Consider the following 27,010-nt stretch of genomic DNA (forward strand, 5'->3'; position numbering starts at 1 on the left):
ACCAGAAAAAAAAAACACCCCCCCCCCCCCCAAAAAAAAAAAAAAAGAATAAGAGTCAAAGCATTAATCTTACACCAACCTGTTCAGTGATTTGTGTTACATTTGTATCGGAGGTTACCAGGATACTGAAGAATAAACATATCCTACTATACAATGTCATTCTTGACAACAGCAAAACATGCAGGAATGTCTTCAATAAATTGCTAGTGGTGTTGCACCTGAGAAAGTTAGGGTCAAAGAACCAATCCTGCACAAATATGACAATGTGACAGACAGAGAGAAGGAATGCAGCCAACTGCAAGGACTGTATCTCCATGGCATTCTCTGTGGATGCGAACTCTGTTCCAGAAAACTTCTTGTTCTCCTGCTGCACCAACCGGTCCATTACTGAGGCTGAAAGCATGGGCTGTGTGTCCAGCAGGATGACCCTATTTGATGTCACAAGCAGGTCGACACCCGTTGTGCAGTGTCCACCCAGTTCATGATGCTCTAAGCTCTGTGGCTTGAAGTAGAAGTTCCTGTAATCATACAACACTATTTCCATGCTTTGTACAGAAAATCACAAGAGAAACACCACATGTAGAAATGACTGTCTTATGGTGACGGGAGTTGAACATCAGATTATTTTTAAGTAGCAGGAAGCCACACAGTTTCCTATTGCCCAACAACACCTGCAAGATTTTTAAATAAATAAATAAATGGATTTCTGAACAGGAGATTTACTGAACATGAGCATCGCAGTGACCCGGGTTCGATCCCAGGCCTGGTCAAGTGGGATTTCTGGTGAACAAAGTGGCGCTGGGGTGGGTTTTCTCCGAGTACTTCAGTTTCCCCTGCCAATCTTCATTCCACCAAATTCTCCATCATCATAATCACCCAGGGCAGGTACAATAGGCCAATCAATGGCTGCCATGCCAAGTGGACCCAGCTGGACTCCACCCCTCACTAAGCGAATTAAAAAAAATTACTGAACAGGAGCATTTATTGAAATGTATCATCGTCTGGGTTATAATACTGTGTAGTTTGGATGAAGCCCACTGACATTTTCAAAGGGAGAAATCATCTCAAGCTTTGGAATCAGGCAGTAAGCTAAGCAAGCACTCAATAATAAGCAGACTCTGCTTGCTGCCTGCTTAATGCTGGTTCCTTACTTGGCCTATTCTTCAACCCTAAAGATGGAGGCAATATGTTCCTCCAAAACGTCTGTTGACTTCTACCAATCTACATGGCATTACATCCCAGAAGGCTGTACTCTTCATAGTCATTGCTATGAGAACCTGAAATCCAACCTTTAGTATCACAGATTTGTACAAATTATGTGTTCGTCTTGTTTGTGGCCATTTCTTTATTTTCTTATTCACAGAACACCTTTTGCCATCATACACTCTCAGCTAGTGCCATGGTGGATGAAATGATATAACTCATGTCACACAAGAAATCATATGAACCTTTTTTTGAACAGCAACTCACTTGCTGGCCTCATCAGGATGGTTGCCTGCCAGAACAGACATGAGGGTAGACTTCCCAGCACCCTGCAGTCCCAAACAGCCAACCACCATGAAGTCATTTTGGTCTAGTAGAAACTCCAACGGCCCATCACAAAATAGGAATGTTTCATCCACCAACTTGATGCTGCCCTTCATCTCTGGTGGTGGAGCCAGAGGATTAACATCTGTGGGAAGATTCAGGTCACTCAACAGAAACAGGTACGCTTATTTTGATGACATGGAGCTAATATTAGAGTAACCACAATTAGGACAACTGATACATTAGAAAAGAAGACTACTGTTTTCTTCATATGTTGTCAAAACAAATTTGAAAAAATGTGCCTAATTGTTCTGCCATGTCTCTCCATATGTAACAGCTGGAAAAGCACTGAACAAACTTCTGTGAAATATGATTTAGTGAAGTTTTACTAACATTTGTATACATATTAGTTTTACTAACATCAGGCAACAATAACAGACACTTCACATAAAGACCTAGATGCACTTTTGCACACATTTCAAGAGTAAAAGCTAAAGTTGTCCCTGTGCTTAATTAATTAAGCACTATGCCATGAAGACATATGTGGGAGTAGAGGTATAGCTCCACAATTCATGATCCTGGGCACTAGTTGGAGGTGAGTTGTCAGCTTCACAACCCTACTGCTACACTTCCAGGGAAAGAACCCACACTACCCATTGAATAGGAGACCAGGTGAGCCCCTGAACATTTCAAGAACAATTCACTAAATATTTATCAGAATAAAAAGTGTTTCCAACACAAAATTTTGAGCCTGAAGATGGTGGAAGTATGTTCCTCTGGAACATCGGTAAACATCCACCAGATTACATGGCCTCCAAGAAAACCATACTCTTCACATTTACCACTGTAGGAACCTCACGGCTCGCATTCTTGCACTTACTCTCTCCTCCGGCATGCTTGGCCGCAAGGTGGTACAGTGGTGGTTGCTGCGCTTCACATTCCTTCCTGTAAAACACACATACCAGGTTTACACAAGGTTTTTGAACAGTATTCTAAAACAGAGTGGCTATCAGGTTGCGGTAATATAGGAAAACTCTTTTGTTGGCCATGCCTATTGTTTCTCAATGAAAAAATGTATGGAACAAGACTGGCTTTGGTGATATCAACAATCTTCATAAAGCACTGAAACGACATGAGAACTTTCAGACTCATATTATTTCAACAATGCAACTTGTTATGTTTGGGAAATCTTGAATTGACTGTCAAGTTGACAATCAAAAGCACCTGACGATACTACAGCATAATGAAAATGTGAAAGAAAATAGAGAAATAATGAAACGCTTAATTGATATCATCTGCCATTTAGGAAAGAGGCAACTTGCCTTCCATGGTCATGACAAAAGCGTGCATTCTATCGACCGAGGTAATTATGTGGAATTAGTTCACTTGTTGAGGAAATATGATCATAAACTCAATGTTGACCTTGAGAACAGTACAGTATTTACAGAATTATCGAACAGAATACAAAACAACCTTACTGACTCAATAAGTGACATAAATTTTGGTGAGTTGATTGATATCAGTTCGTTTATTAGATACCACTGCTCCCCATACCAAAAATAGTACCACACGCCACTGGACTGAAGCTGCACAGTGCAAGATAAGCAAAAACTACCTCCAATTTCAAACAAACTAAAATGCGTTGTTCAGTCATGATGTTATGGTCATGTGCTTGCTTTACTAGCACAAAGCAGATATGCATCCAACCTGTAGATCCAACTATTGGTTGCTGTACCTGAGAACAGCAGCTGGACGCTGACTTGGAGAAACAGCCCTATTCTCTCCTTCCCTTGTGCGAAGGATTATTGTTGGCTGGGACTGTGGGCGCTCTAAGGACTTTCCCATGCTCTTGTCTCCTGTCCTGTCCTTATCCCTCTCAATGTCTCGCTCAGGCTTTGCTAGGATGATTGGCAGTCGCCGGTTTCCATCTTTCCTGTCCTGTACAATAAATTCTATTAGTTTAAGAGGTACATTACTGTATAGTTCATGGCAATGACCTAATTTTAGAGAAATATTTTGCCAGTTTTTGGTGTTCTGGAAAGAGTTATAGCATATCTAACTTGTGGTTCTGATAAGAAATCCAAAACCTCAATTAAAGAATTAGTTTTCCGTATCGTATAATTACTACAGTCGAATTCTTACATGAAAATGGTTAAATAATCCGTCTGCAATAAATTATGCTGTCATATATATTCAAAGCTACTAAGGGTACCTTAACCTATAAAATGTGCCAAGCCCCATATATACATATGAAAATTACAACCTTATTCACAGAAAAGTACTTCTTTTGTCTCATGTCCCTTCCTTTTTCAAATTCTGACATCGTCTCTCCATATAATCAATAGCTTGCAATTAAAATATTTCATAACCACGGACGAGACACACCGTCATTTTTGTTACTGATTGTACTCGATTTGTCTTGATCGTCTTGACTCCTTCGACGGAACTAAATTTCCCTCATCGTCATGGATGCTATCGGCACAGATTATCTAAAGCTGTGGTTCGGAATTAAAGTTCATCGTCACTCCGCAAGTAGCACTGCTAACGTCCTCCGAATCGCATCTGAAGGTACGCTAACAACGATGTTATTAAAGACGTTATTTCTTACGGTTAAAAAAAGGCAGAATTGTTTCTATGCTTAATTAAATAAGCGAAATGCCATGAAGACATATGAGGAAGTGGAGGTATATCACCACCATTCTTGACCTCGGCATTAGATGGAGTTTTCTCTTAAGACTGCATTTAAAGTGTTTGCTACCAAAATCATTCTTTGTAGTATTCCGATTTGGCCAGAATTGTTTTAATGTGCTTACAAGAAATCCGAATTTTCCACAACGTAGGAATTCCATGGCAACCTTACAACATCGTCAAAGTTACCTATATTTTACATTAATTTTCGCGTCGGGGTAATGCAATATGAGTCTGTTTCGTATTCGCTGTCCCTGGTGTATGTTAGACTATATTTTTGCTGTTAGTAAAGTAAGCAACACACTGTCAGTTTTTCAGTACGCGTGCAACAGTTTTGTAAGAAAACGGGAATGGTAGGATGAGAGATGAGAAATCAATCAACCAACGAACACACTTCATTATGTCTTATATTTTGATACGGTAAGATTCAGAATCGGGCCCTTGTGAAGACGGTAATGAACTTTCTGGTTCCATAAATGGCAGGGAATATTGTAGGGTGACTATTTACTTCTGAAAACTCTGTTCTACTCAGTTGGTAAATTGTTTTGGCACGTGTCTCTGCGAAACAAATTTGATAAAAAAAACGTCATTTAATATACAGAGGATCACTTTTCAAAAATGGCTCTTAGCTTTTGTACGAAGACAGAAATGACAATAAAGTTTCTGTACTTTGGTGTGTTAGAAAAAAAATAGAAATTATGTAAGAAATCCTTGGCGATTGGGATTGCTGTACTGATGGGTAAAGTATAAATTAAGAAGCATTAGAAATAACTTATTTATACCTGTGACTTATGGGTTGTAACTTCGGCCTAGAACGCAATAGTATACTTATGTTTGTTTCTCTTCATGCACTTATCTGATTTCTTGTGCGTTCTCTTCTGCTTATATTTCGTGTTAATTAAATTCAAATTGCAAATCTGCATCACATAAATAACGTTATTGTACAGTACAAATGGATGAGTGAACATAATATGCGTGGTATGCTAACTCCGTGGCCTGTAATCCGCAAGCGAACTATACCGAACAAGCGACCGCCGCTTGTTAGCGAAGTTAGTGCCAATTTTTGCGGATAGAGGGTGTTGCGTGGTCAGCGCAACGGATCCCCACTGCCGTTAATCTCGATTTTCTAGACCGGAGCTGCTATTTCCTTGAAATAGTTCCTCAATTAACCTCACGAGGCTGAATGGACCCCGTTCCATCCCCACTACTTATCAGAATATCTGGTAGCTCCAAGAATCGAACCCGGGTCCTCTGAATATGTAGCCAGGAACTCTGACCACCAGACCACAAAGGCGGTCATGTATTTGCATACACTGTCTATAAGTGATCAATCCATTAAAATTAAAGCGCTGGGTAGTTTCTGGACCTTGTCACGCGACTAAGCAGAAAACAACGAATTCCTTATTTAGAACAAAGGCCTAGAGACTTAAATATGCAATTTAAATTGATTAATATTCCTCTACGCTTATGTTTCCATGGCACTGACTCACATGTTTCAGTAAACGTATAAGTTTTTGCTGAAAAAAAAAACGATGGGTTTGTGAAGCAATGCTGCTTTAGCAAAACATTCAGGGAATCTCCCACCAGAACCGCCCCTTCATCCTTCTTTTATTTAAATTTCTGATTGTTTAATCCTAAGTCAAAATGAAACACAGCTGTAAACCACTGCAGGATTAGGTTCGTGCCGGGCGACTTCCCCTAACCGGTTTCTTATCGTTCATCGTTAAACTTGCGGTTTCACTGTAATTTTCCACTCTTCTTTCGGCTGCTTGCGGCAAGGACACAACGAAGCTAACGGTCAGTGCAACCATGTGTCACTTTTTGTGGCCTGTGATCGGCATTGTGTCATACAGATCGATGGGTGGCAGTTCGGTGGAGCACGAAGTAGATTAAATAGTTTTACAGTTATAACAGGGTGCAGTGAATTGGAAGAGAAGTGGAAAGAAACGGCCATGGCCTAGTTTAAGGCATTATGCCGGAATTTAAGAGGAGGGACTGGGAAAAATGGCGAAGAAACTCAGGATAGACACTGTCCCGGCCGAGATCTGAACGCGAAACTCTGGAATATAAATCGAAAGCTTTGTCGCTTTCTGTGTTTCTTGCGGAGATACGGACCCCATTAGCCTTCATGCTCATTTCCTGTGGATAGCGCAGTCGGTGTACTGACGGGCTACGAGCTGGATGGCAAAGGGGTAGAGTTACTCCTCTTCACTTCGTCCAGACCGGCTCTGGGGCCTACCCAGCCTCCTATCCAGTGGGTATCGGGGACTCTTTCCTCGGTGGATAAAGCGGCCGGGGCGTGAAGATGACCACTCGCTTCCAACTAGTAAAGAGGTGAAGAATGCGTGGATCTATACAGCTACTTCCCCATGCGTCTTCATGGCGTAGTACTTAATTAATTAAGCACAGAGACAACTTTGCCTTACCTTATGAATCTCTGTCCAACTTGTCACGCTGGGTATTGCGTACATAGAGGTAGAATACCTTTCGTTGTGTTTCGTTATATACCTTATAGAAAAGTGTTTCAAAAGTTGTACGTTCTAATGATATGCATGTTTTAATTTACCCAACTTTTTGTACGGTGAGTCTTTTGGGGAAGATGTATGGAATTCAATGCGAACTTGGTGTAAAATGGAGAGCTACTGGATCGATACAAACCAAAAAACAGTTTCACTTCACACCTCTCGCCCCATTTTTACAATTAAATTGCATCCTGGTAAGGTACTTTGCAAAAATCTGTCGTTCTAGTTCCGAAAGTTTATCCTCAGAAGCTTGCCATGAGATCCTATTTTGAGCCTGTAACAACTTAGCACTTAAGGTTTCCAAACCCTTACTGCATCACGTCCCAAAAGGGCATGAGATTCAAATTTCAGTCTAAGTTCCATTTGAAATTTTAATTCCACGTTCCCCTGGGAGATGTGACGCCCCATATTCCGACAGAATTTCACCAACGTTTCGGAGGAACGTATTGCCTCCATCTTTTGGATCGAAAAGTAACCCAAACAAGCATCAAGCAGAGATCTGTTTCTATTCGCTTCTTGCTATTGCGCATTTGGCTTATTCTTCGTCCCTGAAGTTGGAAGCAGTACATTCCTCCGAAATGTCGGTGAAATTCTATCAGAATACAAGCTTTCACTGCCGTGAGATCCTCAGATTCCTCATGCTGTAATGTTATTTAACAATATAAGACTTTCATTTTGCCTTTCCACATCAAAGCTAACGAACAAGATGGCAGACAACAAACGTCTGCGAGCTTCACTTGCGTGGCATAGGAACCTGTTCCCCAGGCACGTGTAGGTATCGAGATGGTCAACCTGCTCTCTGTCACGTACGAAGAATATCGGAACACAAACAGTGAAATTACTGGACCTGGAGGAAAGAGGTGAAGGGATTCTTCTGCAATAAGTAGGACATGGATATACACGTACGCCCGCGCCATGTGGTGCGCGAGGATTCATTACGATAAGGGGGGGGGGATTTGTTTATAAACTTCACGTTTAAGCCTAAATGCCATTCTCATTTTTCACCCTACGGTATTGAGGATAGAACAGTAATCATTAAATATCATAAATTTTTCTTCTCCAAAGCGTCAAAACCGTATATTGGATCCGCCCAGCCTCGTATCGAATGGGTGCTTAGGACTTTTTCCTCAGGGGCAAAGTGGCAGTGGCGTGAATCTAACGACTCACCTCCGCCTAATACCGAGGTTAAGAATTCTGAAATTATAACTCCACTCCCACATACGTCTCCATGCCGCGGTACTTAATTAAGTTCAGGTAAAACTACGTTTTATATCAAATATTAATACCAAAAACTAAATTTGTTTTAAGTCTTATTCAGGCCGCGCCATAGCTCAAGCGGTTAGTCGCTGGCTTCCCACCGCGGCGGCCCGGGTTCGATCCCGGGTCTGGTCAAGTTGGATTTGTGGTGGACAAAGTGGCGCTGGGGCAGGTTTTCTCCGAGCACTTCGGTTTCCCCTGCCAATCTTCATTTCACCGATTGCTCCACAATCACCCTCACTTATCATCTGGGGCTGGTACAATCGGCCAGAAGTGGCCGCAGTACAAGGGACTTAGTCCCACCCCACTAGCAATAAAGAAAAAGTCTTATTCATCTGTCCTGAATACTACAGGGCGATCAGTGAGAATAGTTTTAGGCAGCTTAAGCGTAAGTCTGTAAGTAAATTTTATGCCTACCCCCACCCCCACTCCACGGAAGAAATCAGGCCGCGCCCAATGTTCCGTATGTTCATTTCCTATTTAATTTTATGCGAATTAACTGCAGAAAGTACGACACTGTATAAGAACAACAACCAGGTGGGTATCTGGAACCGAGTTGCAGAGATCTGTTAATCTCCTCCCGCTGGAGAGGGGTGGCGGAGGGATGGATGCTGGGCGCGGTCCAGAGGGTTGCGGTTCTTGACCCCCGAGGCTCTTATCGATCGGCAGGAACATTCCACTTTCTCTTGTAGTGTATCGACTGGTCTTGCCGGGTCTCGAACAGACTGCTTGTAGACTATAACATACTGCAAATTTAGCAGAGACGAGATGCGCTGAAGGAAAACTACAGAGCTTGCTTTGCTTTTACTTTCATTACATAATTACGTATATTGAATTATCGGACTGATACTGTGTATTGTGGGCGTGGTCAACCATAAATTAGTCCCCTAGTAATTATATAAACGCACTAGCATAAAGCCCGCCGAAATTTCAACGGAAAATTGTTAAAAGCAAACTTCGTCAAATATGTGTTCTGTCTTCTGGGATATATCGCCTCGTAGTCCGGGCTCTGCTTGCTACGTAGTTCACGCTGGAATCTTTCTTGGCTTACTCCTAGACCCTGAAGACGCAGGCGGAATGTTACTCCGAAACGTTGGTTGACTTAAAGCAGACTACACACCCTTATATCCTAAATGACAGAACTCTTCATAACCACCGCTGTGAAAACCTCAAATCATACATTTGTCGAAGTCACCTAACCTCACTAATAAGAAACTTTCTGGAAAGACAGCCATATTTGTGTTAAGATACTAAACTAGAAAGACGGAATGGGTTAGGAGATCAAGGTTGATTTCCTAGGCAACGACCAACGTTCTCGCTACAACAGCCAGGAAACGGAACGCATCCATTGCTATACAACGGCTAGCAATAACCAAGCAACGAGATGTCTGAAGCAGCTTTTGCGTAGCAGCGGGCGGAATTAACCCTTCAACAAGGTATTCCCTATTCAGTCCCAGTGCACGTTATAAGAGTCCAATGTCGGCCAGAGACCAGTAGAGTTTGTATTCGACTCGAGCAGGAGAGAGTTCTTATCCGATTAGAACAAAAGAGTTCTTATCCGATTAGAGCAGAAGTATTGTAACATTGGAGAAGAAACGTCTAAAGATATTCGTTCAATTCGCGTTGCCTAGCAAACACAAGACAGTAATATGCATTGAATGGTGCTGATCTCTCGAGAATATATTTTCCGTAATATTTATCTGTACAAAAAAACTTCGTCAGAATAAATTAGTTTCAATTTTTATTCAACTGGCAAAGGGTATGTGGACTGAAAAATGTTCAGAAACGCTGATCTGCATCGTAAAGGTGGTGGTGAGACGAGGAGAGGGGAGGTCGTTGTACGAGGATTGCTTCAAAATACAAGCTATTACACACATATTCAACGCAGTGTTAAGAGTAGAATACTACCCAATACAATGGAAAATATCACAAATAATTATGCTGCCAAAACCTGGGAAAAACACGAAAGAACTAACATCCTACAGACCAATAAGTCTGATACCAGTACTATCCAAGGTACTAGAAAAACTACTACTGAAAAGAATAAAACCAGTGATAGAAGATCAAAACATAATTCCCAAACACCAATTCGGATTTAGAAACAAGCACGCAACTACGGAACAAGTCCATAGACTAGTCAACCAAATAAACAGGGATCTCGAAACAAAACGTTACTGCACAGCGGTGTTCCTTGACATAGAACAGGCCTTTGACAAGGTCTGGCACGCAGGACTATGCTACAAAATGAAACAGAAACTTCCGCATCAAATGTACGCAATTCTGAGATCCTATCTTACACATAGATACTACTTTGTAAAGCAACAGGAGGCATTAACAAACCTATACCCAATATCATCTGGCGTACCCCAAGGTAGCGTTTTAGGACCAGTGCTATACTTGATCTACACATCAGATCTACCAACAACTAGAAAGACAACAACAGCAGCGTTCGCAGATGACACAGCTATCTTGGCATCTCATACCAATCCTCTGTCCGCATCCAGGAACTTACAAGACCACCTAAATAAAATTCAACACTGGCTGAAAAAGTGGCGTATGAAGGCAAATGAAAATAAGTCTACGAATGTAACGTTCACCATGAAACGCACTACCTGTCCTCCAGTAACGTTAAATCACTCTCAGATACCACAAGCAGAAGATGCCAAATACCTTGGTATACACCTGGATAAACGACTGACATGGAAAAAACACATTCACACCAAAAGAAAACAACTCGGAATAAAATTCCGACAGATGTATTGGATGCTGGGAAGGCAGTCGGAGCTATCGACAGAAAACAAGATCTTACTGTACAAAACCATGCTCAAACCGATATGGACGTACGGGATACCATTATGGGGATCAGCCAGTAACTCAAACATAGAAATTCTCCAACGATTTCAAAGCAAAGTATTACGAATAATAGTTAACGCACCGTGGTATGTGCCGAACACGGTACTACACAAGGACCTAGATGTACCAACAGTACGAGAGGAAATAAAAAAAAACAGCAAAAAGTATAAAATCAGACTCCAGGTCCATCCGAACGACTTGGCACAAAAACTGCTCGACGACGAAGGAGAAATCAGGAGGTTAAACAGATTTAAACCTTCAGATTTACCCACCAGATTTGAATAATTCAACACTTAACTGCATATCACTAAGCAGTTAAAATAAGTATTGAGCAGGTTCATTGGAACATGCTCACCACGACAAGTTCTCTTTCCTTTTCTATATGTAAACCACAAAATGTACTTATTATCCACACTTAATGGATAGATTGTATAATTATTGGAGTAAAAAAAAATACAAGCTCAAAAGATCCCGGAGACTTAATAGCAGCTTTCCTCTCGATAGCTAACTAGTAGCCTGCAGTTTTTCCTTGAGGTACGCAAAAATATGTTTTGATAGGAATGATGGATCGTTGTGTTATCTCCTTTGTTCAGAGTGGGTGACAGGAGGCAGAGTGAAGCCTGAAGGTGTGGTCACAGCGTACGAACGAATAATATGTAAAAAAAATAATACATTATGCGAACATAACGTATTATCTTAAATAGTGTAACAAGTTTAAGTAGACGTCTAGAATATATAGTACGAGTATACAAACGCTGGAAAAATCATGTGACCTAGAACATCACTCTGTATTGTTTACTGATGGAGATAAACCCTTTAAACCACAGTGATTACTATATGGACCACCTACTTTAACATAGTACACCGTATCTTCTTCGCGGGGCGTATATGTGGAGGGGGCACGCGATAGCTTAGTTTGTTGAGGCACTGTGCTACACGCTGGAAGGTCGCGGATTCGAATCCCTATGAGATCGTTGGATTTTTCAATTAATCTAATCATTCTAGCCGCACTATGGCCCAGGGCTCGACTCAACCTCTAACAGAAATGAGTGCCAGGAATCTTCCTGGGGAGTACAGGGCGGCCGGCGCTTAAGAGTGACGACCTCATCGCCATCTGTGAGAGGCCATGTGGGAGACTCGACGTCTCACAACCCTATGGGCCTCCACGGACTGTTACAGGGACATCGCTACCTCGTTTAATGTATTTATGTGTTTTCATGTGATTCTCAGAACAGAAAAATAGCTATTATTTCCGTATAACAGAATTAATGGGTTGGTCATCACAATGGAAACACAGTATAAAAAGTAGTGTCATCTCGAATGTGACGCCGTGAAGACCGATAGAAGTTCGCCGGAAATTCAGAAGAACGTAGTGCATCCACCTTCAGTGTCGAAGATTAAACCAAGCAAGTAACCAGCAATAAGAGGGCTCTGCTTGTCCCCCAGTCATTGCTTGACCTACTCTTCCATCGGCAGTCGGTGAAATTCTACCGGACTACACGGCGTCATATCATCACCGTAATGTACTTTCGGGTTCCACAAAAATCGGGGAATGTCTTGAACTATCTGCGTGGCTATTAGATTCTCAAGAACAACTCTGCAGTGCAGTTGGAAGAAATTAGATGACGTGACGCATAAAGCCCCTTACAATTAGACAACAAGAGTCACTGACCTCGACCCGCCCAGGGTAACCGTGGCAAGATCCCAAGTAGCGCCGTTTCCCGCCAAACTCAAGAGCAGATCGATCCGTCTGGTAACCATGGAGACGAATCAGAATGTCAAACGTACACATCTCGTGTAAACATGTATATTTTGATTCAAGTTTGAGGGAACCAGCCAAATCAATAGGGTGTGGTCTGTTGTTGCGACGTCCAGTAAGCTCGGTAATTGTGATGTGTGATTGATGAGCAGGTTGCTTATCTGCGCCTATTTGGCCCTTCCTCTTATCCAGTGCAGATAAACAGGAAATGCACAGTCGTATTTTGAGACCTGGCTACTAAACTGCGCATGAGAAGTACGGCAAGGGGTAAGGAACAGTGGTTATGCTGCAGAAGGAACAGAGGATGACGAGCTGTAACTAAAACATAGTTATAACCCGTACACACCCCACAGTCACAGTCTTAGTCAGTGGACTCGACCAAATCCACTGTACATTCTGTTGAGAACGGTCAAGCCTAAACACACGGACAGTACGCATAGCATAATGATTCTGGCGCGTTTGCTCATTTTTGTTTGTTTGGCTAACAGCAGGAATTACGTAAATAGTGTATAGGACACAAAGTATGGGTTTTAATCCCCTCTGCATCTTTCCTTGCAAACATTGATAAATAGTGTCACGTGTAAGGGTTTACGTGACGAATAATAATGGGTTCCGGATTATATGATTGGATTTATTGGCACTTCTATTGCAATTACAATCAATTATAACAGCTCAGTCAGTGAGTGCGTGACTGACTTGGTTCTGAGTTGATTCGAGTCTTACGTTACGACTGACAGTCAGTCGGGCAGTGTATCTTGGAATGAAGCACCCATCTGAGTCCTGCGACCAGATTTTTATTACTATCAGACAGTTACGGGTTTGTTGATGTGGAACGCTCTCTCTGACGAGAGGACGGGTATGTCGTTTGCAATTGCTGCTGATCATCGCCAGCGCAGTCATGTTCGGGTCCTAGTCCCGTGGGACTCACGATCATATTTTACTATCTCAGATTCGAGACTTTCATTTTTGTCGCCTCCTACGACTCGCAGGTCTACGGTGGAGATATTCGACCCCCCTCCACACGGGATTCTGATTCCAGGCGACCCTTTGCCACGAAACGTGCTTACCAAACCGTTGCTCAGCAATGGACTATTCCAGCTTGTCACTGAAACGTGTGTTAGGAAGCCGTTGGCTAGCAATGGACTATTCCGGCTTACAAGAGTCATGTTACAATATTTAGCGAGTTTTGAACAAATTAAGCTCGAGATCTATTCATAATTGCATAGTTCTGGGCTGCTCTGGCAATTTGCTGCTGGCCTTCGCTAGCAGGCCTCGCGGGACCCATGGCTGTATTTACCTGTCTTACGGCTCCGAGTCGTGAGACTGGATGCTACATATTAAGCAAGAAATAATCCTCCTTTTACAGATTCCGAAGGTTCATTACCGTATTTACAACAGCTTACCATTGGACCATATCTTGAGCCAGACGAGTCCAATCCGAGTCCTGAAATAATATTCCTTTATTGCCTCTTTAAAATTATCCCATCTATGCCTCATTCCCTCAAGTTTTCCGACTAAAATTTTCTGTGAACTTCTCATCTCACATGCATGTTACATGCCACACCCATCCCATTCTTAAATTTTTAAGTATAGTTATGTAGTTGACTCTGTCGCATACAGCCTGTAAGCAAATGAGAAACAACTTGTTACAACTAATTTGTATGGAGCCAAAGTTCTTCTTTCGTAATGACTGATTCTGAAGCTGCTTCATGACTGCCTTTTAACCTCAGAAGGACCAAGGATAGCTCAGTCGGTATAGTGTCTATGCTACGAGCTGGGCAAGCAAGAAATCGGGTTAGATTCCTCGCAAGGGCAAGAGACTGTTCTCACCTGCGGCCAGAATTTCTCTGAGGCCTATCCAGCCTCCTATCTAATGGGTACTGAAGGCTCTTTCCTTGACCGGTGCGTGAAGCTGACCACTCACCTTCATCAAATGCCTAAGTTAAGAATGCTTGAAGCTATACCTCCACTCCCTCATAGGTTTTCTTGATGTGGTGCTTGGAACATCTTTCTTGGGAGTTCCGATGTATGTGAATTATTGAGCCTATAAAATTGTAACTTCGTTTTCTCGGTTTTTATTGACCTTTCAAGGTCGTGCCATAGCTGAGAAGGTTAAACGTTTCCTTCTTAACAGCCCGCGCCCAAGTTCAGTTCTCGGGTGGCTTCGTGTGCAATTCAAAGCGGGCGAAGCGGCGCTGGGCCCGGTCACGGTGGCCACGTGGTCTAAGGCATGAATTGTATTCGCCCGCTCGAACACCGGGATCATAGGTTCGAATCCCACTCGAGGCATGGATATCTGTATGAGTTTATTCTATGTTTGTGTTGTTCCGTGTGTAGGTAGCGGCCTTGCAACGGGCTGATCCCCTGTCCAAAGAGTCGTACCGACTGTGTATAGGATTACGAAACAGAAAAAGCGGCCAGAGCCCAACAAAAGGCTGTAGAGCCATTGATGAATGAATTAAGTGGCGCTGGAACAATTGTCTCAGATTTTTTTTTGTTTCTCCCCTGCTGATTATTATTATTATTATTTTATTTTTTTGTGGGGGGGTGAGACTGAGTCCACTTGGTACGTCGGCCACTGTTTGGCCTATTGTACCGGCCCCGGATGATAGTTGATGACGAATGTGGAGCAGTCCGTGGAATGAGAACTGGCAGGGGAAACAGTGCCACTTTATCCATCAAAAATCCCACGTGACCACATGACACGCACCCGGACCGCCACGGCGGGAAACCGGCGACTACCGCCTGAGCTATGCCACGACCATATTTTTTATTAAGTGCTTAATTAAGCACAGGTAAAACTACCTGCTTTTGTTGTTTAGCCTCACGGTTGTCGTCATAAGAGCGGCGTAAGAATTTAGTCGTCAGGTCGACAAGGATTCGAACCCGAGAACTTCGTGACAATGTAAACATGCGTAGTTCAACAACGGTGGTGGACTTGCACTTGAAGCCGCGAGGGGGCGGATCTGCTAGATCGATCCGAACAAGAGCGCAGCCCGACGGGGGGAGGGGGGGGGGTTCCAAGGTCCGTGTGAAGAAGACGGGTTTGAGCGCCTTGTTTCCATTTGCACCATGTTTACACAGTGTGATTAGGATTACTGTCCTGCGTGCATAAGCAGCTTCACTGAATTAAAATAAAGGTTGGAAGTATTATTGCAGGGTTCAGTATCTTAACTCACAACAGCGAACATGATTTTCGTTGAAGAATGCCGTCTTCTGGGATGTGGCGCCAAGTAGAACTTGTGTGAACCGACGTTCCGGTCACCGCCGTGAAAACTTCAGATTTTACATGATTTACATTCCCTTTGAGGTTTATTTTAGGACTCTTGTCAGTAACTAGACTAGAGTCGAACGGAAGAACGGTAAATGAGCGATGAATTAGGAATGATTTTCTGAGAAGTAGTGGGTCTGGAACGGGGTCCACTTAGCCTCGTGAGGATAATTGAGGAGCTATTTCTAGGAAATAGCTGCTCCGGTCATGGTAAACCGAAACTAACGGCCGTAGGGATTCGTTGCACTGATCACGCGACACCCTCTATCCGCTAAAGTTGGCACTAACTTCGCCGACAAGCGGCGGTCGCTCGGTCGGTATAGTTCGCTTGCGGACTAAAACCACGGAGTTTTTTTTTTCTGGAAGGAAGTAGTCCAGGTCTAATAGAGGGGGTAATCGCGGCATTTGCCTGGAGTGACCAAATTAGTAAGATATAAGTCGGTATAACGACGGGCCACGGGGCGGATAGCCCGGGTTCGACACCCGGCATGGCAATAGTTCTCCCTTCACCATAGCATCCAGACTGACTCTGGAGCCCACTGAGCCGCCTATCCAGTGAATACCGTATGCTTTTTCATCCAGAGTAAGACGGCTGGAGCGTGAAGTTGACCATTCACCTCCATCTAGTGCCGAGGTCAAGAATGATGGAACTGTACTTCAACTCCCCCATATGTCTTCATGGCATAGTGTTAATTAAGCACAGGGACAATTTTACCAATTAGATGTAACACAGACGCTTTAGGACAACGTAGCTGTTACCGGCGAAATATTTCGCGAAAATTTGCGTGATTGTACACTAATATTTTGTAACTTACTGTAAGTGTAGAGAGGCTGTAAAGCTACTTAGGTTCATGCTGTCGCCTGACAGAAACCTGCAACAATGTGCAGAACTACACTTTTCGCTTAGCGGCAGAGACAGGAGAGAAAGTTGCGTAAATTTGTATATTACTTCATGGGCCGCGACATCAGAGAGCTTGAGAACTCCTGTAGTAGGATAACTGGTGCAAGTTTTGTGTTCAGAATTAGGCATTTTTTGAAGAGTTCTCTTTATTGCCATAACTGCGAGAACCTCTCATCCTACATAGGTGTATTTATTCCACAGTTTATTGAGGCACTATGCAAAAAGCAGGTCAGGGATTCGATTCCCGAAGAGGTCATTGGATTTTTCAATTGACCTATTCCTTCCAGCTACGCTACGACCTTGGGACCGACTCAGTCTCTAACAGAAACGAGTATCAGGAATCTTCCTGGGGGGGTTAAGGGTGCCGGCGCGTAAGGCTGACAACCTCACCGCCATCTGTGAGCCGATTGTCTAGAATCTGTGGAAGCCTCAACGTCTCACAACCCTATCGGTCTCCACGGACTGTAATAAGGATATCTTTACCCTTACCTTCTACCTAACTGCAGCGAATCCTTGTCTAGACAGAATTCAGGTCGTTTGGAAATATTACCTTACGGCTTGCAGTAGTAACAGAATCATGCTCTCTCTCTCTCTCTTTTCATGGCGGCGCACGCGTGAAACCACAGCTGTTGGTTCTTTAATCGAAGGGTAAATTTTTCAGCTTCCCTAGGCAATTTTATGTTAACGTAGACAGCAAATATATGCATAACGTGACATTTTAGGCACTTCCAGATATTTCATCAGTGAAATTAATGACTTCGATGGCCATGGCTTCGCTTCCATGACAGCTCCAGTGTGCACTGTAGCGTAAAACTACACAGAATGTGAATTTGATTTCAAGCGAAACGTAAAAGCTTTCATTGAATGGAGAATAGTAAAAGAAATTTGTTTTATAGACTTAGGGTTTAGCGATCTGGCGTCACGCACAGGCCAGACCGGAACATATTTCTATGTTAACTAAAGTAATTATTTGCAACTAATGGCTTAATGAAATCGAAAATTGGAATTCTGTACACCCCTACTACGCGCCGTGCCAATTTGAGGCCACGCCCCGCCGCCACTTCGGCGCCGTCGCGACGCACAAGGCTGGTATTCGAGGCTGCGTTCAATACGAAAGTCTCGACTTCTTACAGTCACCCTCACACTTTCAGGTGCCCTTATCTACTGACGCACACATTGCATTTTCTAGACTTTATCTATGACAAATTTGCTGCAAGGTAGGCTGAGGAGACTGGGAGTCTTGTGGCTCAGTGTAGTGAGGTTACACGTTGGAGGGCTGGAAAATCGTGATTCGGTTACCGGCATGGGTCGGCGAATTTTATCTTCATTCCTGAGATCTACCCAGGCACTTATACAATGGGTACTGGGACCTCTTTTCTCAGGGCAAAGCTGTCCGGGGCATGACACTAACCACTCACCTCCATCTCGTGCTGAAAGTTAAGAAAGACTGGAGTTGTACATCCATAAGAAAGTTGAGAATCATACAGGGCAGTAGTGCCAATCTTTCCCCTACCGTATCTTTAGCTTCTTGTACTAAATTTGCATGTTTTTCTTTTCTTATCCGCGTAGGTGTACTGAACATTACTACTTAACCCTAAAAGTTACAGCTTTAACTTGAGCCGTGCCAAACCGCTATATCACGTTGTCAGAGATGCTCTTCCTTCGTGGCTAAATTATATATCCCTACAGAACTCCCAAAGAACATTAAATTTCAACATTGTCAAAATGTATCGTGACTACGTAGTTTAGATAAAATGCTAACACATGTCACATGCTGTCAGGTACAGTTTTATATCGGGCCGACATTTTTGACATTTGGCACTTATAGGGTCAGAAAGATTATCAATTTCAAATTCTGCCGTCACAGGGTTAGTTATAAATTCCTGTTTCCAGCCCTTATACTGTTATATAGGTTTAAATGAGGGGGCACGCTGTAGCGTAGTTGGTTGAGGCCCTATGCTACAAGCCGGAAGGTCGCGGTTTCAAGTCCCGATGAGGTCACTGGATTTTTTTCAATTGACCTAATCCTTCTAGCCGCACTATGGCCCTGGGGTCGACTCAGCCTTTAACAGAAATGAGTACCAGGAATATTCTTGGGGGTAAAGGGCGGCCGGTGCGTAAGGCTGACAACCTTGCCGCCATCTATGAGCCGATTGTCTAGAAAATGTGGAACCTCAACATCTCACAAACCTATGGGCCTCCACGACCTGTTGCAGGGATACCTTTACTCACTTTTATAGGTTTAGAGGTTACCTTGGAGGGCAAAAGATTTGTCCAACGTATTTGCAATGCGCGTAGTCTACATACGTCTGACATGGTTTTGGAATTAATCAAATTTTAGTGCCTATCATGTTTACAGGGGTATTTTCTGGGAATTTATTTGTGGTTTCTTCTTTATTTGTTCAGTTACATAGCGTTAATAATACGCGAGTCTACCACATCAATATGTACTTGCAGGCCATTAAAAGTTCCTTTGAAGTAAAGCTACGGGCAGAGGGCTGGCGCTCCTGTTTCTTATTCGGGGATTCCGTAGTTATAATCTCGACCCAGAGATTGTATCCCGAATGATCATCTTCACAATTTTCCTCAGATCCTACACGAATATTTCCGGATAGCAGAACTACACTACCGTTTTCTTCCACGTTTTCTTTTAATTAAAATTTTCGCTAATTATCCTATCATTCGACACTGTTTAGACACAGCTATGGAGCGCGTCGTTAAATAAGCAATGCCTAAGTAAGTAAATTTTTGTGTAGATCTGCTAGTAGTCACTGAGTGCCTGTTTGCGCATTCTGGCTCCCAAACTGCTGTTTTATTATTATTATTATTATTATTATTATTATTATTATTATTATTGTTGTTGTTGTTGTTATTGTTATTATTATTATTATAGGTGGTCAGAGTTCCTGGCTACAGATGTCCCGGGTTCGATTCCCGGCGCTATCAGATTTTTTGAGAAGTAGTGGGTCTGGAACGGAGTCCACTCAGCCTCGTGAGGATAATTGCGGAGCGATTTCAAGGAAATAGCGGCTCCATTGTAGAAAACTTAGACTAACGGCCGTGGGTATCCGTTGTGCTGATCAGTATAGTTCGCTTGCGGACTACAGGCCACGGAATTTGTTTTGTTGTTGTTATTATTATTATTATTATTATTATTGTGAGCCGGGATAGCTCAGTCGGTATAGCGACTAACTACGGGCTGGACGACCAAGAAGTCGGAGCTCGAGTTCCGGTGGAGGCAAGAATTTTCACTTCTCCATGGCGTCCAGACTGGTTCTGGGGTCAACCCAACGTCCTACCAAAGGGGTACAGGGGGCTCTTGCCCGAGAGTAAAGCGGCTGGGGCGTGAAGCTGACCACTCACCTTCAACTAGTGCCGACGTCAAGAAAATGTGGATCTATACATCCACTCCCCCATACAACTTCATGATGTAGTGCTTAATTAGTTAAGCACAGGGACAACTTTACATTATTATTATTATTATTATTACGTCTCTATTCATGGGCGTCAGCACGAGGGGCAAGCCAGGAATCTGCCCCTCCTCATGAAATTTTGGAGGAAAGTCAAAATTGAAGAAAAGAACATCTGTCTGCCAAACATTCTAATAAAAACTGAAAGTTTTTTTAAAAATACACCTCTGTCAGGAAGGCGCTGTAGGACTCAGTAAAAATAGTGTTAAACGGTGTAAATGTAAGTTTGTAAGCAAATTTCCTGGCTGTCCTTGTCCTTTGGAAAACGATCCTAGCGCCAGCTATCCGACACCCACGTAACAAGTGGCGTAATGCAGGCGCTTCATTCCTCTCGCCGTCTCGAGTCGCTGGGTCGCTGCCAGCTACAGTTAAATCCGCATTTATGAGTAGAGAGGTCGATTCTTCAAATAGCTTGCTCTTACTTCTGTTTACGGGGTTAATTGAAAGGGCTCACTTTCGGATCCTCCGTCAGGTAGCATGGCGACTGTCTCTCTTTTTGGATCCCAACCGACCACTTGACTCCTAAAAAGACGGTCATCTAAGTGGCAAACATCTCTCGCCTCATTTTAGCCGACTTTATGTATTTTGAAATAAGAGCAAGTTCTAGGAATAACCAATCGCCTACTTTCATTTCACTACATACTGAGTACGAGTATTTGAGACGACACGTGCCGCATAGAAAACACCGCGTCCAAAACTTCTTCTATTGTTCCTTTTGTATTTGTTGCCGCGGGAACGCGTTTAGCGAGCCGTTGCCTAGCAACGATAGGAGGGATACATAGACAGCGAGGTGATATCGTAAGCCTCCTTTTTATTTTTTCAAAATAAGGAAAGTAGGCTAGAAATAAAAGGAAGGTTTTGAGATCACCTTGCTGTCTGTGTATGTCGGTGTGCCCTCCAACTCCTAAAAGCAGGGAATAGTGGAGCCAGAAGAGACCCTAAATACACGTATGTAGTAGTGGTGGTAGACTGTTGGCTAGATATTTTCAACTCGTTACTGAAAGGGCTTTAGCTAGTCATTTTGGCCGATTACAAAGCCTACTTTGCACAAGGTCATAAAGGAACTTCTGTACATATACTGTAACACTTATTCAGATTTTAGTGGATTTCGATATGAGATATTTTCGCTTAACGTAAATTAGCTATTTTTATTTTTAACCATGTTGACAGTTTCTGTCAACCGAAAAAGAACCCTCTCCTTTTACAAGACCGACCCACTTTAACACGCAGCCTGGATCCTAATTAATTTTTTTTTAATTCGCTTAGTGGGGGTGGAGTCCAACTGGATCCACTTGGCACGGCGGCCACTGATTGGCCTGTTGTAGCCTGCCCCGGGTGATTATGATGGTGGATAATTTGGTGGAATGAAGCTTGGCAAAGGAAACCGAAGTANTGGTGGACAAAGTGACGCTGTGGCAGGTTTTCTCCGAGTACTTCGGTTTCCCCTTCCAATCTTCCTTCCACCAATTGCTCAACAATCACCCTCACCTATCATCTGGGGCTGGTACAAAAGGCCAGATGTGGCCGCAGTACAAGGGACTTTGTCCCACCCCACTACCAATAAAAAAAACCCTATAACAGGCCGTGAAGGCCCATAGGGTTGTGAGACGTCGAGCCTCCCACATTTTCCAGACAGATGGCGGTAAGGCTGTTAGCAGGCGGCCCTTTACCCCCAAGAGTATTCCTGGTACTCATTTCCGTTAGAGGCTGAGTTAGAGCTGGAAGGATTAGGTGAATTGAAAAAAATATACCTCATCAGGCCTCGAACCCCCGACCTTCCGGCTTGTAGCATAGTGCTTCAACCAACTACGCTACCGCGTGGCCCCACAGACTGGATCCTACGCATATTAAAAGTGACACCCCCTAGCTGACTAGTTCATAACTAGAAACTTAAAATCTGGAAAATTTCAATCTACAATCCCATAAACTCCACAACAATCTCAAAAAATATATTGAACACGAAGGAACGGATACAAGAATCAGTAATTACGCCGGACATATATGGTCAGTACAATAGCAACAACCGAGCAGGCTGGTCTGGACTTGTAACTGAGAGGTGCTTGGTTCGGATCTACACCGCCAATCCTGAGAATTACTGTGGTTCCCCTCGATCCTTATAGGCAAATGCCGGGGGATAGTGCCTCGAATCGGGAACGACCGCTTCCTTTCAAATCCTTTCCAATTCATTATTTATCAGCCACCCTACCATTCGACGCTATGTAGCCTAGATTCTGAAGGCGTCGTGGAGTAGACGCCACAAAAATAACAACTGAGAACTTGAATAACAACAAATTTCCCTTCTGCAATTTAATGCCTTGAACACACGTAAATCGACAAGTTAACGACAATGTTAGATGCTGTAATCATGACGTATTGATTATAAGTTTCACTGTTGCCAGCTCCAGATGGCAACTAGACGTTAGCAAAACATTTACTAGCGTCGCCACTAAAACTAATCAACGCCATGATTGCACAATGTACCAAGAACATGTTTATTTTGCTTAGTCTCTCATGTTAAGGGAAAGAATGTGGAACGGCAATGTGAGTGCTGAGGAGAATATTTGAACCTAAGAGAGAAGTAATGAGAGGGAAGATAAATTTGAAATGAGAAACTTCATAACGTGTACTTCTCGCCAATAACTGTTAGCAGATCTGGGGAGGATCCGGTATAGCGACGGGCTACGGGCTGGAAGGCCGAGGTTCGAATCCCAGCAGGATCAAGATGTTTATCTTTTCCACAACGTCCAGATCGGCTCTTGGGCCCACCCAACTTTCTATTTAATGGGAACCGGGGGCTGTATACCCGGGGGTAAAGCGGCCGACTAGTGCCGAGGTCCCTATATATCATGGCATAATGTTTAACTAATTAAGCGCAATGACGGCTTTACCTTCATGACCTCACCGCCATCTGTGAGCCGATTGTCTAGAAAATGTGGCAGCCTCAGCGTCTCACAATCCTATGGGCCTTCATGGCCTGTTACAGGGATAACTTTACCTTCTTTACATTAGGTACTACGGAATTTCATCACGACTTCGTCAGCTTCAGTGTCATGGTCATTAATGTTTATTGCTCGTTAGATACGTCTAGGTCGTCAGACCTAGAACAGTCTAGAGGCAGCCTTGAGTTAAGTAACTCACTGTCCTTTAGCAACAACAATTGTGTTCCTATTGTCTGCCTCTAGCACCGGCTAGTCCGGGCGTGTTGCGCAATTGCACATTCATTTTTCTATAGTCATTCGAATAAAAATGATCATTAGGTCAAAGGTCACAGCACTGTCATATCCAGTCCGTATGGTTAATTCAGGTTCATCGTGTGCCTGAATTTAATCATGCGACAACAACGAGCCATACGCGCGCGCGCGCGAGTTTAGATGCGGGCTTGAGCCGTAACAGAAAAGTAGTTAACCCGCTGAAGACTGAATTTCATATAAATAATACAGCCTATATATATAAACTCACTTCGTACCTCACAGGAAACACATTACGTCTCCCCTACAGAGACCAACCGGTTAATACTGTTTAGGGACACAATCGCTGTTTATTGTGAGAATTATACGGAACACACAGATACACTGTGTGGGCGGACTGCAGAGTTTTTAATGTCAAAGCATGTAGTATACATAGCAACCACCCGGCTTTAAAGGGTTAAATTTTGCGACAGATGAAAATGGTGGTTGGCTTGTAACGCGTAATACGGAGTCCATAGATGAAGACAACGGCTTTCATGCACTATGATTAAAACCTTGTGTTAGTGAGTAGTAGACTTTAAGCCGTGGGTCCCGTGTCGTAGATTTACGGCACATAAAAGATCCTCATGTCTCTAGGAGACCTGTGAGCAAAATTAGGCAACACTTTCCCGCCCAAGTAGTTTCCAGTGCCTCTGGTAGATGGGGGAAATATCAGGTACCGACGGCCGGCCTCATTGGCTGAACGGGGCTGATAGCACGCACCAGTACCAGTAGGGTATGGGGACAGTAGGAATTAAAGGGGGACGTACAATGGACCAATAACTGGTCTAAGTGCATGGGGAAACCCACCACCTCTAATAATAATAATAATAATAGTGAGTAGTATATTTGTATTCGAGAGGAGCTTGGTTCCTCCTGGGACACTCTGTATAAAATGTATTAATATTCAAATTATAATTAGAAATTACAGTATTAAATGCGTATTATGGTGTCACGTTTCTTGTGTCTAGTTTTGCCAAGATATTCTGGTGGTGTTCTGATTGTGTGTTTTGCTGGCCTGTGAATATGTGATGGATTGTCTTCCTGCATTCTTTTTGTTCCTGCGACCTGAGTGCGGTAATTCTACGAGTTGCTGTGTGCAACTATTCTAGCTTAATCCTAACTCAATCTAACCTAACCTATTCTGACGTTTTAAAATGCACATATAAGTGCTACCTACGTATGCACTGAGAGAGACTCTTAAACTTGACACTTGCGGAAATGAGGAAGCGGGAGGAGGGAGGAAGGGACGGAACCAGACCTACCTCCTGTGTATAGCATCATTTCAGAACATGCTGGCCACTAGCATATTTGTGTATTGCTCAGCTGAACTGAACAAAAGCAATTGTGTATGTATCTCCACAGTGCGAAGCATCATTCCAACAGTGAAACTGACACTAAAGACAATAATATTACTCCTGATGAAGACAGTGACATGGAGCTTGCACAGCCACTATATAAAGTATGTGCTGAATGTTTTGACTCAGGTAGTAGTTGCTGATTCATACTGCTGCCGCGCCTTTAAAGGTTCCGTCCGTAACACGGAGAGGGTTGAATTGCGAGAGTCTGTCTTTCCTCAGGGCGGTCAGTGGGGCCGAACATGAGCGTGCTGCTGTAGCCAAAGTAATACAAAAGCAAGGAGCATGAGAAGTCAGTACTCTGATGCCCCAGACACAAACACTCCACCATAATCTACACAATATGTAAAAACAGTAAATATACTTGTGTTAATTTTAGGAATGGCACATTTGAAGACCTCTTCAATGCATGATTTGGAACAGATGCACAGTCTGTTTTAACCCATGGAATGTATCACCAGAAGTTATCTTTAGCTCGGTATACGAGAGGGAAATAACTTCACAGAAGAATTATTGAAAGCAGTTTTCCTATAATTACTCATATTTTGTTGCGCCCTGTTGTGTAGATCACTATACATAATATTTATTATATTCCTGTCAACATGACGTTATAATGTTCTGTTAATATCTTTCTATAATCAGCTCTATTTGTGGTTAACCATAAATTATAAACCAGTAGTCGTTCCCAAATATTTATTACTTTAATACAATCATACACAAGTCAATCATACTCGTACTTACGTCTACATTATCTACATTTATTTAATACCCAGACAGTTGGTTTCGGACTTCTCAAGTTGATATCATGAGCCTAATTACAGCGCAACCGCTAGGTAAAGGCAAAGTTGTGGGGTATGGGGGAGTGGATGTATAGATCCACATTTTCTTGACCTCGGCACTAGTTGGAGGTGAGTGGTCAGCTTCACCTCCTGGCCGCTTTATCCCCTGGTACCCATTGGATAGGAGGCTGGGTGGGCCCCAGAGCCGGTTTGAACGACGTGGAGAAGAGAAAAATCTTGCTCCTGCCGGGACTCGAACTCCGACTCCTCGGCCGTCCAGCCCGTAGGCAGTCGCTATACTGACTGAGCTCTCCCGTCTTACAACCTCGATATAATGATAATTTATAAAATTCGTAAACATTTTCATTATAACGAGTACTCGTAATATCCGAAAATTATCTTCAAATTAAACTTCTCGTTTTTCACATGTGTACATATATATTGTCACGTGTCGGGGTTGAAGTGACTAATAATAACAGGTTCTGGATTTGATGAGTGGGTTTATTGGCACTTCTTTACAATTACAGTAACTTATAACTGCTCACACATTGAAATCTCTTTAACGACGTCTGTCTGACGAATCTCTATGAAGAACCTCGGACTGATCTCTCTCTGTCTCTCTAATTCACGAGTGAACTCTCTTTTATAACTGCCAGAGAACAGAACAGAGAGCACCCCCTCCAACGGTCCTTTTACTGTTCTTCATGAATGCGTTGTCTCGGAAGCCACGTGTTAAGTTCGAAGCAACGGTTTGGTTTCTAAAAGTTTACAACTTTCAGTTTTCGTATCCAGGAAATAGTTTTGTTTTCACGAAAACGTGCTTACCGAAACTTGGCTACTAGGCAACGGAGGTCCTACTGTTGAGAATGTGTTTACTGAAGCGTTGCCTAGTAAATGACCATAAACTACTGCAGAATTTACCGTTATATTCGTCGAGACATCCCTCAAGATATACACAGCATATATATAAACTCCGTGATTTTAGTCCGCAAGCAAACTATACCGACCGAGCGACCGCCGATTGTCGGCGAAGTTTAGTGCCAACTTTTGCGAATAGAGGGTGTCGCGTGGTCAGCGCAACGAATCCCCACTGCCTTTAATTTCGGTTTTCTAGACCGGAGCTGCTATTTCCTTGAAATAGCTCCTCAATTATCATCACGAGGCTGAGTGTACCCCTTTCCAGACCCACTACTTCTCAGAAGAAAAAAATCTGATAGCGCCGGGAATCGAACCCGGACCTCTGGATCTGTAGCCAGGAACGCTGACCATTAGTCCACAGAAGCGATCATATATATATATATATATATATATATACACGCACACACCCACACACACACACACACATAGGGGCATGCGGGAGCGTAGGTGGTTGAAGCACTATGCTACAAGCCGGGAGGT

The 27,010-nt window shown here is 43.1% G+C and overlaps 1 protein-coding gene across 3 annotated transcripts in view; it reads right to left on the reverse strand.

Annotated features, from left to right (window-relative positions):
- LOC111874208 (protein SMG9) overlaps nucleotides 1-27,010 on the reverse strand; it is a 64,856-nt gene that overhangs the window by 7,600 nt on the left and 30,246 nt on the right. The window contains exons 1-5 of one of the 3 annotated variants that reach the window (XM_023869511.2): nucleotides 3,791-3,973; nucleotides 3,263-3,465; nucleotides 2,408-2,472; nucleotides 1,471-1,672; nucleotides 219-518 (exon numbers count right to left, since the gene is read on the reverse strand). In XM_023869511.2, the coding sequence (XP_023725279.1) occupies nucleotides 219-518; nucleotides 1,471-1,672; nucleotides 2,408-2,472; nucleotides 3,263-3,465; nucleotides 3,791-3,850 (830 nt within the window). In that variant the 5' untranslated portion in view covers nucleotides 3,851-3,973. Of the gene's footprint in view, nucleotides 1-218; nucleotides 519-1,470; nucleotides 1,673-2,407; nucleotides 2,473-3,262; nucleotides 3,466-3,790; nucleotides 3,974-27,010 lie in introns of those variants that run through there. The other 2 variants (XM_023869509.2, XM_023869512.2) reach the window with 2 other exon arrangements.

Source organism: Cryptotermes secundus, unplaced genomic scaffold (genome assembly GCF_002891405.2).
Source record: "Cryptotermes secundus unplaced genomic scaffold, Csec_1.0 scaffold26, whole genome shotgun sequence".
Classification (NCBI taxonomy): domain Eukaryota; kingdom Metazoa; phylum Arthropoda; class Insecta; order Blattodea; family Kalotermitidae; genus Cryptotermes; species Cryptotermes secundus.